The sequence below is a fragment of the Octodon degus genome, unplaced genomic scaffold (genome assembly GCF_000260255.1).
Source record: "Octodon degus isolate 3935 unplaced genomic scaffold, OctDeg1.0 scaffold00133, whole genome shotgun sequence".
Classification (NCBI taxonomy): Eukaryota; Metazoa; Chordata; class Mammalia; order Rodentia; family Octodontidae; genus Octodon; species Octodon degus.
Genome location: NW_004524709.1, coordinates 2,975,266 through 2,986,895, shown reverse-complemented (window position 1 = coordinate 2,986,895; position 11,630 = coordinate 2,975,266). Strand labels below are relative to the sequence as shown.

Sequence of the window (11,630 nt, the reverse complement as noted above, 5' to 3'; positions counted from 1 at the left end):
GGTGCTGGGGGATTGAACCGCGGTCCCTGATGCTTTTGCTAAGCTTGTTCTAAGTAGGTGCTTTAGACCACTGAGCCATCTCTCCAGCCCTATTAGAACTTCTGACGGAAAGTTCTAACAAGCTCATAGTAATGTTATTTCTTTGGTTTTTTTTTTTTTATTTGGCGGAACCGGGGATTGAACTCAAGCCCTTGTGCTTGCCAGGGAAGCATTTATTCCGTCAAGCCATCTCCCCAGCCCAGTAATGTTATTTCTTTCATGGGTGTGAATATTTTATAGTGCCTTAGGTTTTTGTTTTATTTTTGTAAACTTTCTTAAGCTTTTTGAGCATAATATTGTCTCTTCTTGTAATACTAGTGTGAAATAAATGTTTGAAGAGAAGCCAAACCTATTGATAATATTTTCAGTATTTAGAGAAACACAGCCTGGATTATGATATTTAAACTGTATTGATGCTTTACTAATATGCTGTTTGAATGTTGTCTAGTATAGATTGACATCATAAGTAAATGAGTGAAAATTTCTCATTTTAAACCATGTTAGACCAGATTTGAAAAGAAATGACTAGAGTTGAGTGAGGCTATGCCTTGATGTGTTTGTAATGGGAACCAATACTTTTGAAATAAGAAATATTAACAGAAGTTTATGTGGGTGGGAATAGAGTCAGATAGAAAAATGTGGAAATTGTTGCAAATAAGCAAGGAAGGACAAGTATAAGCACAATTTTTCCACTTTGTTTTGTGTAACTTAAGATGATAGCATCTCAAAAAAACTCATTTTCTTCAGTTTATAAAAACACAAATGGCAAGTAAAAAAGTTTATTACTTTTGAAAATTAGTTTATAATTTATTTGAAACCTGTATTCATATTATGGCTTCTGAGTTTCCATTATTACACAACCACACCGATATATAGTATAGAATGAATTAGATGCTGCTGTGTAAGCTTCAGTCATTTATACTAATATTGTAGGAATTTTGACTTCATACATTTTGGCATTTTCCAGTAGTTTTGCATTTGTAATCATGGTACCCCTGTGTAATACGGAAGTAAGGTTGTCTCCTCTAGCTGCCTCCATATAGCATGGACTTAAGTAAGGAAGTTTCCTCGGTTAATATTTGTGACATGTACTGTAAATTGAGAATTGGCTGTGTGGGAGACATGGGCTTTTTCAAAAGAATCTTGATTCAAATACTGAGTTGAAGGATAACTCGATCTGTTTCTTTTTTTTTCCACATGTGAGTCTGGTTTATTTCACTTATGAGTATATCTTCAGTTTACATCCACTTATATATGAAGGCTTTGAGTTTATTTTTCTTGTCTATTTTTTTCCCATAATTTTATTGAGAAACAAATAGCAGTGAGACAGTTTCAAATCAAATTGGTAGGACAGTTCCAATAATTAACACATTGCATACTCTTTTCCTACTGGTTATTTGCTGTACAAGATGCAGACATGATATCCTATTTACAAACACTATTAGAACAAATCCCTCTATTCAGTAAGAGAATGTGACTATATATCTATCCTAACCATTTTGCATATACAGATAGAAAATGGACATTCATCTGTATCCCCTTTTTTGTTTAGTTCCGTCATTTGAATATTATAGGTGTGTTAACTCAGCAAAATATTCTAAAAGAGTCCAGTAGTCCATAATAGTACTGGGCCTTCCGCTTGACTGGCGGTGTCAGAAATTGTTGACAGGAGTCCCCTACAGCTCAATATAACGCCATGGCTTTATTTCTTCTACTTTGTTTTTATACTTTTCTGCTGGTTGGTTAAGACCAAGATAAAGCAAGACCTTTGCAACAAAAGTTGTAGCTTTTGGATCAGATAAGGTCAGTCATATCCCCTCAGGATTTATCCTGAGATCCTGTAACTCAGATTATAGATCCTTTGTCAGTGTCAGCCATGTGGATGAGTCACGGGCATTGCTTGGCCAATGTGCTCTCTGTGAAAGCCTGAGAGAATGTTTTCTTTCCATGTAACTCTCCTTAGGCACACTCTGCATCATCAATCACTTTCCTTTTTGGCCCCATAATCTCCTTGATCAGAAAATTTGGGACACTACTGAGTTATGTGACATTACAAGTTCTCGTATGTCCTGAGTTTTAATTGACCTTGGAAGGCTAGGGCCAGAATGTTGGCTTTCCTTGCAGCCCTCCTTTTTCTCTAATTTTGGTCTGCAAACTTAGGTGGTTAACCCTCCAGAAGTCAATCTGTTTCTTAATCCTTTCACAGCCTGTTATTTTTGAAAGCTGACTCATAAGTGTAATATTTTTTTTGTTTTTTTAATTTTATTGAGAAACATGAATGAGACAGTTTCAAAGCTGATTAATAGAACAGTTTCAATAATCAATGCATTGTACATTGTTACCTTCTTAGTGGTTATCCGTAGAAAAGAAGCAGACAGGATATCCTGTCCCAACACTATTAGTACACCTCTTAATTGAATTAAGTGAAAGTAGCTGTATATCTATCCTATTTTGTATATATAAATACAAACTGATCTTTGCTTTGTATCCCCTCTTTTTTGTTTAGTCCTGTCAGAGGTGGGTATTCTATTGGCATCTAAATGCTATGGGTGTTTGAATTCAGCTAAATTTTGTTTTTTGATTCTCTATATCTGAGGAAAGTATGGCATAATAAAATTATTTGTATTTAAATTTAATTATATTAATCACAATATTTCTGTATCAGATTCTATGTCTTGTTGCTTTTGGATACTAATTTGTATCCTTAAATATTTCTAGTCAACTGGAGGAAAATATAACAGTAACAAAATACTAAATAACTTCATTAGGTAGTATGTTGTTAAATAGATTTCTAAAGACAATCTATAATTACTTAAATGATATTGTATGTATTTTAATTTTCAAATGTATCTTGAAAATGCTAGTTAATGAAAATAAATTAGCAAAAAGGTTGTGCTGAATTTGTGTTAAGATCAGATTTTATGAAACATTTCTCATGTAATGAACATGTCTGTTGATGTTTATCAGATTATTTCCTTATTTGTTCATAGACGTATTCTGCATTCTAAAGGGGAACTAAGTGAAGATAGACATAAACAATATGAAGAGTTTGCTATGTCTTATCAGAAGTTGCTGGCAAATTCTCAATCCTTAGCAGACCTTTTGGATGAAAATATGCCAGATCTTCCTCAGGATAAGCCAACACCAGAAGGTAAGCTGGTCATAAGTATGCTTTTTAAAAAATATGATTAGGTTACCATATATGTATTTTTTTTTTTTTTCCGCAGAACCGAGGATTGAACTCAGACCCTTGTGCTTGCCAGGGAAGTGCTTATTTCACTCAGCCATCTTCCCGGCCCCATATGTATCATTAACATTTAAAGTTTTAAACATTACTTCAAAAAATTTTTAAATGGGTCTGAGAGTATAGCTCTGCAGCATAGCACCTGCCTGGTAAGCACAAGGACCTGACCTCAAGTCCCAGTAGCAAAAACAAAGCTACAAATTTTTTAAAATGAAGAATTGATATTAAGACCTAATAAATAAACTTGGAAAAAAAAAGTGTTATGTAGAACTAAAGGTTACTTTGTCATATTGTGAGCTGAATTAACTTTTTTAACTTCATCATATCAACTGCTCTACAAAATACATTTTTAGGTAAACACTAACAAATTAATCTTTTTTTTTTTTTTTTTTTGTGGAACTGGGGATTGAACTCAGGCCCTTGTGCTTGCCAGGGAAGTGCTTATTCCACTGAGCCATCTCTCTGGCTCTTCTAACAAATTAATCTTAAAATTATCCAGCAGTCTTATTTATGTAAAAATAGTAACAAAAGTATTTGTGTTGTTTTTTATTTTACTCTTTGGTTTTGAATAGTGTTTGTAAAGCATCCTTTCATAATAAAAATAATTAGTGTTTTACATCCTGAGATGTAACTATTGTGTAATGTGAGTACATTTATTTTATTATAATTACATATAATGCTGCATATTATTTCCTAGTAATTTTATGTCTCAGGAATGAGAGAATCCTCCATGCTAGAGGATTGCAAATTTAAGGTTAGCCTGATCTACAGAATGAGAGCCTTATTAAAAAAAAAAAAAAGAAGATTGAGTCTCAAGACTGTTTTATGTCTTTTATGTCTTTATAGTACTGGGGATTGAATTTGGGCTCATATTTGATAGGCAAGTGCTTTAACCACTGAGCAGAATCTCCAACCTAAATTAAGTTTTATAGAAGACATTCTACCGTAGACTCAGAGTTTTTGTTCAGTCTGTCTGGTGTCTGAGTATGTATATTGTATTTTAGAACCAAAACCTTTTATAATAATTAGCATCCTTTGGTATTGATGAGTTTTTTTTTTTTTTTTTACTTTGCACTTAAATCACGGTGAAATTTCTTTTAAATGAATTTAAAATTAATTTTAGGCATTTCCCAGGGATAACCCTGAAAAAACTCTGTCATTATTTTTAGAAGAAATTTTCATCTGTTATAAAATGGCAGGGTGAGAAAATTTTTTTGTTCATTATATTAAAGATGTTCTTTATCTTCTACCCTGTATTCTTTCCAGTGAGAAAGCTGCTATAAGTTTTACCTCTTTTCCTTTTATTATGATGTTTATTTCCTAGCTGGTTGCTTTAAGTTTTTTTATTATCTGATTTCAAATAATGTAAGCATGATATAATGTGGTACGTTTATGTTTGTTAATGAGTTTCATTGTGCTTCTTGGATCTGAATATGTATACTTTGCATCAAATTAGGAAAATCTTATTTTTATTTATATCTGTTCTGTTTGTCTCCTCTCCTGTGGGTATCAACATAGTTATCAATGACAACTATATTATTTCAAGTTGTCTTACAGCTCAGTAATGCTCTGGCCTTCAGTATTTTTATTCTTCAGAATTTTTTCTTGATGTGTCATTTCTGAGTTGGTTCTAATTGATTGAGATTGTAATCTCCTTGGATGTCTGGCAATTTTTCTATTTTGTATGTCTAATCGTCTCTTACTGGATTATGTCATATATGTTTGTATACTTACAAATATATGATTGAACTTTCTTCTGAGATAGAGTTACTTTGAAATCATATTTGAGAGGACATTTTGTTAGGGGAGATCAGGATAGTCTTTAATTTAGAACTAATTTTCTTTTATTGTTGAGACAATACTGTTCCTGATTCAACTTGATGTTTTGAGTTAGAAAATGTTTTCCGTCTTCAGTGCATTCAGTCTGTTCTGGTCCCGCTTGAGCACCTGTGTGAGGACTGACCTCTCTGAGTACCTTCTCAATCTCATTAGCAGCTAACCAGTACTCAGGCAGCATTCAGGAGGACCCTCTATAGATCGTTGACGCCTCTCTATGCTGCTTTCTCCTCTCTAATACGCTCTCCTCGTAAGTCTTGGTACCTTGGAACTCTGTATTGGGAGAATGCTGGGCTCTTCCTACCTTCTGCCTTACTAAGTCATGACCTAAAAAATCTAGTAAATAAGCTAGGGCTCTTGTAGTTGTAGTATTTTTGTTTGCCCTCTCTCAGGGATTGTTTTTCTGTGCTTGGAAACCATGTAGGGGGCTAGCAATTCTGTTAATTGCTCATAATATCTTCTTATTTGGTATTAGCCATTTTTGATTGACTTCTAGTTTTAGCTGTTATAGTCATTAAGTATTTTAGTTAGTGCTGAAACAAAATCCCCAAACCTACTTCTTTCTGTATGTACAGTAGTATTTCTAGGACAGAGTCTTAGAAGTAGTATTCTTGAATTATACTAAAAGGGTATGTGCATTTTAAATTTCAACATATAATGCTGTTTTCTTTATAAAGAGGTTAACATACACTAACTGTATGAGAATGTTTCCTATGCTTTACTGTATTAGAGTTCTTGATGTTTAAAGTCTGAGATTTAATGTGTTTTTTCTTTAAGTTTATTTACTGTTTTATCCCTATGTTTTTTTCCTTGTGAAAGTCCAGTTTGATCCCCTCCCCTAGGTATGTCTTGTTTTGTAAAAGCACTTTGCATGTTAAGGAAATGGATTTTTTTCATATACCTTGCAAATATTTTCTCCTAATGTTTACTTTCAGTTTTATATTTTTTTTGTCTCTCAGAAATTGAATTTCTTTATGATTCACTAAAAAAAAATTACTTTTAGGTATGTATAGTATGAATGGATTTTTTTAGATAAAATTCTTTTGTCAGATTCAGTGCATTCTTTTTTTTTTTTCAAAGTTTTATTGATAAACGTATAGCAATGAGACAGTTTCAAATCAAATCGAAAGTACAGTTTCAAGAAATAATACACTGCATATATTCTTCTTAGTGGTTAATCAGTGCATTCTTTTTTATTTTTATTTTTAAATTTTTTTATTGAGAAACAAGTAGCAGTAAGACAGTTTCAAAACTGATTAATAAAATAGTTTCAATAATTAATACATTGTACATTGTTATCTTCTTAGTGGTTATCCATAGTACAAGATGCAGACAGGATATCCTGTCCAAACACTATTAGTACAAATCTTTCTTCTCATTGAATTAAGTGAAAGTAGCTGTATATCTATCCTAACTATTCTGCATATACAGATACAAAATGGTCCTTCCTTTCTATCCCATTTTTTTTATTTAGTCCTGTCAGAAATGGGTATTCCATTGGTATCTAAATACCATAGGTGCGTGAATTCAGCAAAACAATCCAACACAGTCCAGCAGTCCACAATAGTAGTGGGTTATCCACAGAAGTTGTTCACTTGAACCTTTCACAGCTCAGCATATTAATATGGCTTTACTTTATATACCTCGCTTTTATACTTCTCTGCTGGATGGTTAAGACCAAAATAAAGCAAGACCCATATGACAAGAAGTGTAACCTTTGTGTCTGATAAGGTTAGTCAAGTACCCTCAGGATCAGTTCATTCTCCAAAGTAACCAGTATTAACAGCTTGATAGGAAAATGTCCAGACCTTCCCCTACATAAAATCTGATATTTATATATAGCTTTCTTTTAATTTAGATGCAAGCTGTTTTGTGTGACTTCTCTTTTTCTTTCAGTTTTGTAGTTTTGAAAGCTTCCTGGGCTAGTTCATGTAGAAATATTATAATTCTGTTAACACCCAATTATTATTACTTAGTTGTGTTAGTCCATTCTAGCTGCCATAACAGTTATAGATTGGATAATTTATAAACAACAAAAATTTTTTATACACAATATAGGAAAACCAAGATCAAGGCCTTAGCAGATTTTATTCCTGGGAAGGGTTTGCTATCTGCTTTATAGTAGCACTTCTTGCTGTGGGTGAAGGAACAAACAAGCTTACTGGCACCTCTTTTATTGATTTTTTTTTTTTTTTGTGGGATGGGGATGGGGGTAGGGGAGCTACTCAGTTGAACCCAGGGCCTCTTACTGCTAGGCAAGTGCTCAAACATTGAGCTATGTTCTTCAGTCGTAGTCTTTTTTTGGAGGGAGGGGGAGGTTCATTTTGAGACTGGGTCTTGCTGTGCAGTTCAGGCTGTCCTTGAGCTCACTCTGTAGCCCACACTGGTCTCAAACTCAGAATAGTTCTCCTGCCTCAGCCTCCTGTGTGCTGGGATTACAGATGTGCACACCACACCTGGCTCAGGCTTCTCTTTTATGATGACGTTCATTCTATTCATAAGGGAGCCCTTATACCCAATCATCTCCCAAAAGCACTATTCTTTAATACTACCACATTGGAGATTATATTTTAACATAAGACTTTTGGGAAGGTTAACACATTCCCACCATAGTAATAGCATATGTATGTGCTTTGTAATCCTTTATCTTACTGATAGATATTTAGGTTTATTCCAGTTTTCCTCTGTTGTAAACAGTGGTACAATCGACATTTTTGTAAATCATGGTTTGATTTCTGAGATACAGATTCTTTGAAGACATCTTACAGGATCAAAGATTATGTTTATTTTAAATATTGATTGTATTAGTTGGCTTTATCATTGCTAACACACAACAACCCCTAGTACCCACAACTTAAAGGAGGAGATGTTTGATTTAGCTCCCTGTTGCTAGGAATTCAATCCACGCAGAAATATCATGGCACAAGGGCTTGGTAGAACACAGATGCTTAATTCATACCAACCTGGAAACAGAGCAAGGGGACAGTGGCAGATAGAAGGGGCAAGGAACAAAATATAGACATTAAGGTCAGGCCTTCATTGACCCCCACACATGTACCCAGAAAATGCTTCACTAATTTCCTGGGCCACTTTGAAGTCAGATTAACACAGTTGAGCCTATTGAACACACTGATAGACATTGATAATTATCCCCACAATAGTCTGTACTCTGATAAGGTATAAGAGTGCTTACTTGTCTACTCTCTTGTTGGCATTTGAAGTCAATCTTTGAAATTTTCAATAATCTGAAGGGTCAGAATAATAGATGGTATTCTTTGGTTAGGTTTATCCTCACTAGTACTAAGATTAAGGGTCTTTTCCTGTGCTCTTGTACTTATCTTTAAGTACAAGTAAATGGAGACTTTATCCATTTTTACTTTGAAATTGTCTGAAAAAAACATTTTTATACTTTCACACAAAATAACTTGTGTCACCAGATATGTGGAATTTTTCCCATACTGAACAATTCTCAGATATTAGTTGGATATCCTAAACTAAATTTAATTCTGCTTCTACCTACCTGAAATTAGCATTAGTTCTTACAACTTACTGGCTCAATCCTGTAAAACTGTTCCCCATTTAGGGCTGGCCAGATAGCTCAAAGTACTAAAGCGCCTGCTTAGGAAGAGTGCAGCAGCCAGGGTTCGATCCCCGGAGTGCCATGCTGGCCCCACCCGTGGGGCATGCTGCTGTGTCGATTGAGACTGGGTATGGTGGCACACGCCTGTAATCCCAGGGCTTGGGAGGCTGAAAACAGGAAGATCACTAGAGTCTGATCTATATGGTAAGACCCTGAATACCCTGTAGACCCTGTACCAAATACATAAAAACAAAACAAAAAAACCCAAAGAAAACTGTTCCCCACTTATGGTACCAATCTGAACTTGTAGGGGTACATTTAGGGTTCTGATGATGACTTGCTAGAAAGGCTCAAAGGACTCGTACATAGTTTTTGTTTGTCTTTCAAAGGATATAGATGCATATCCAAATGAAGAGGCATTATGGCATTGTCAAGAAGCAGTAGCTTCAGTCCCTGTGAAGTCATAGAGGAGCGGCCCTTCCTGCCCCTGGGTGCATTTACCCACCAACCTGGAACCTGTCAGATCTTCTTATTTAAAAATTTACTTATGAAGGGGCTGGGGAGAAGGCTCAGTGGTCTAAGCACCTGCCTGGCAAGCACAAGGACCCGGGTTCAATCCCCGGTATGATATGCTGTGCTGGCCTGGAACCCCAGGGGTGCTATGCTGCCCCCAAAACTGGAACTTAGGTGTGGTGACACGTGCCTGTAATCCCAGCCCTGGGGAGGCTGAGACTGGAGGATCACTGTAAGTCCAAGCTGTGTAGTGAAATACTGTACCAAATAAGTAAAAGATTATTAAGAATTTGTAGAGTTTAATCCCTATTCTCAACCTTCCTGAGTGTCCTAGGTAAGGCAAGAGTTCTAACCCTGTGCTTACTTAGTCTTTCTGATGACATGCCTCAGTCTGAGGTAAAGTTCTCTACCTTAAATTACTTTGTTAGGGTAATCGAAGAAGGTAACATTGAATGATGCTTTTTTTTTCTTTGGCGGAACTGGGGATTGAACTCAGGCCCTTGCACTTGTCAGGCAAGGGCTTATTCTACTAAGCTATCTCTCCAGCCCCTGAATGATGCTGCTTATGAAAAATAAAAGCCATGCACATTGCTCAGGAAATTCTAGGGTTTTAGAGGTTCTGTGTACAGAACCAGGATAAAAGACTAGATATGGTCTGGCAAAATTTTATTTTTGTTTGGAAACTCTATGTTGGATATGCAGTCATTTCCTCACAAACCAAACATGACTATCTTTTTTTGTGGTACTGGGGATTGAACTTAGGACCTTGCACTTGCCAGGCAGGCCCTTACTCTGCTGAGCTATATCCTCAGCTCATGGCCATCTTTTCTAATGTTGTGGAACAAATTAAGTTCATGAGCCAAGGTATGGTAATATGTTTTATTATATTCTGTGGCTTATGAATATTCATTTTGTAGTCTGTAAACCACATGATTATTCTATTTATAATTCTGATTTAGAGATAAGTATAGTGAGGATAGATATATTCATGGATGGCCTCATAAAATAGAAAATTAATATCTCAATGGTCTGAGTTTATAAAATCTATAGTTTAAGAGTAGATTAAGTGTATGTATATACATAGTTTTCTGTCCTCTAAGTAAACTATGTATTTCATCTTTTTTCTCCCTTGTCCAGTTATTTATCAGTTGACTATCATTTATAGCAGTCTACCTTATGCCAAGGATTATACTAAAAGGGGTGCCACTTAATTAAAGGCTATGGTCTGCTTTTAAAGATATATAATACATAAATGACACTAGTGGTATAAGAGTTGGACATTTTCAGAAATTTTTTTTTTTTAATTTGTAAATGTTTTTTATTTACAGACTTATCTTAAAGTACATTTTAGTTAACAAATCTAACAAATGCTTTGTGAAGGAGGTAGATCTTTGAACTGAATGTTTTAGGAATGGTTAAATATTTCATGAAGGTAAACCTGATATCTATCAGATAGCTACTTAATCTTATATAAATTTAAAACAACATCTTTGTTTTATGCTGGTATTGAAACAAAAGTGGGTGTTTTTTTTGTGGGGGGGGGTTTTGGTCTTTTTGAGATAGGGTATCATTATACAGTTTAGATTGGCCTTGAACTTATACTTTGTAGCCCAGGTTGGCCTCAGACTTGAAGCAATTCTTTTGCCTCAGCCTTACAAGTACTGAGATTAGAGGCATGAGCCATCACACCTGGCTAAAATACAATTTGTAATTGGTTGTTAAGGATAGTCACATATATAACCCTGAGTGCTTATGGAGCTTCTATTAAAACAGTCAAGATTTAATAGTTATAAAAATGAAAATACAAAATATCTTAAAATGCCATGCTTTTACTGCTATACCTGAAATAGTATTAACTACCTGTGATTTGTTTTATTGTAGAGCATGGACCTGGAATTGATATATTCACACCTGGTAAACCTGGAGATTATGACTTGGAAGGTGGTATATGGGAAGATGAAGATGCTCGGAATTTTTATGAGAACCTTATTGATTTGAAAGCTTTTGTTCCAGCCATCTTGTTTAAAGACAATGAAAAAAGTTATCAGAACAAAGAGTCTAACAAAGATGACTCTAAAGGTAAATTCTGGAAGGATAAAACTAACATTTAAGTTCTATAAGAATCAGCTTCTGGGGCCAGAGAGATGACTCAGTAGAATAAGCGCTTGCTTGGCAAGCACAAGGGCCTGAGTTCAATCCCCGGTTCCCCCAAAAAAAAAAAAAAAATCAGCTTCAAAATACGATTTTTAAAATAAGAGTTATTGTTGTTTCTTGTATTAACATTAGGTTAAATGAATGACAGAAAAACGTGAACAGAGCATTAAATGGTGGTAATTGACATACCTTTACTGGAGTCAATATAGTTTAGTGTGAATCTATTCAAAACTTTGCTTTTAATATTTTACAAAGAATTCATGT

The 11,630-nt window shown here is 34.8% G+C and overlaps 1 protein-coding gene across 1 annotated transcript in view; it reads left to right on the top strand.

Moving 5' to 3' along the window:
* Upf2 (UPF2, regulator of nonsense mediated mRNA decay) overlaps positions 1 to 11,630 on the top strand; it is a 132,911-nt gene that overhangs the window by 16,928 nt on the left and 104,353 nt on the right. Inside the window, exons 4-5 of the mRNA XM_004641272.3 lie at positions 3,030 to 3,190; positions 11,094 to 11,291. Of these exons, the coding sequence (XP_004641329.1) occupies positions 3,030 to 3,190; positions 11,094 to 11,291 (359 nt within the window). The remainder of the gene's footprint in view (positions 1 to 3,029; positions 3,191 to 11,093; positions 11,292 to 11,630) is intronic.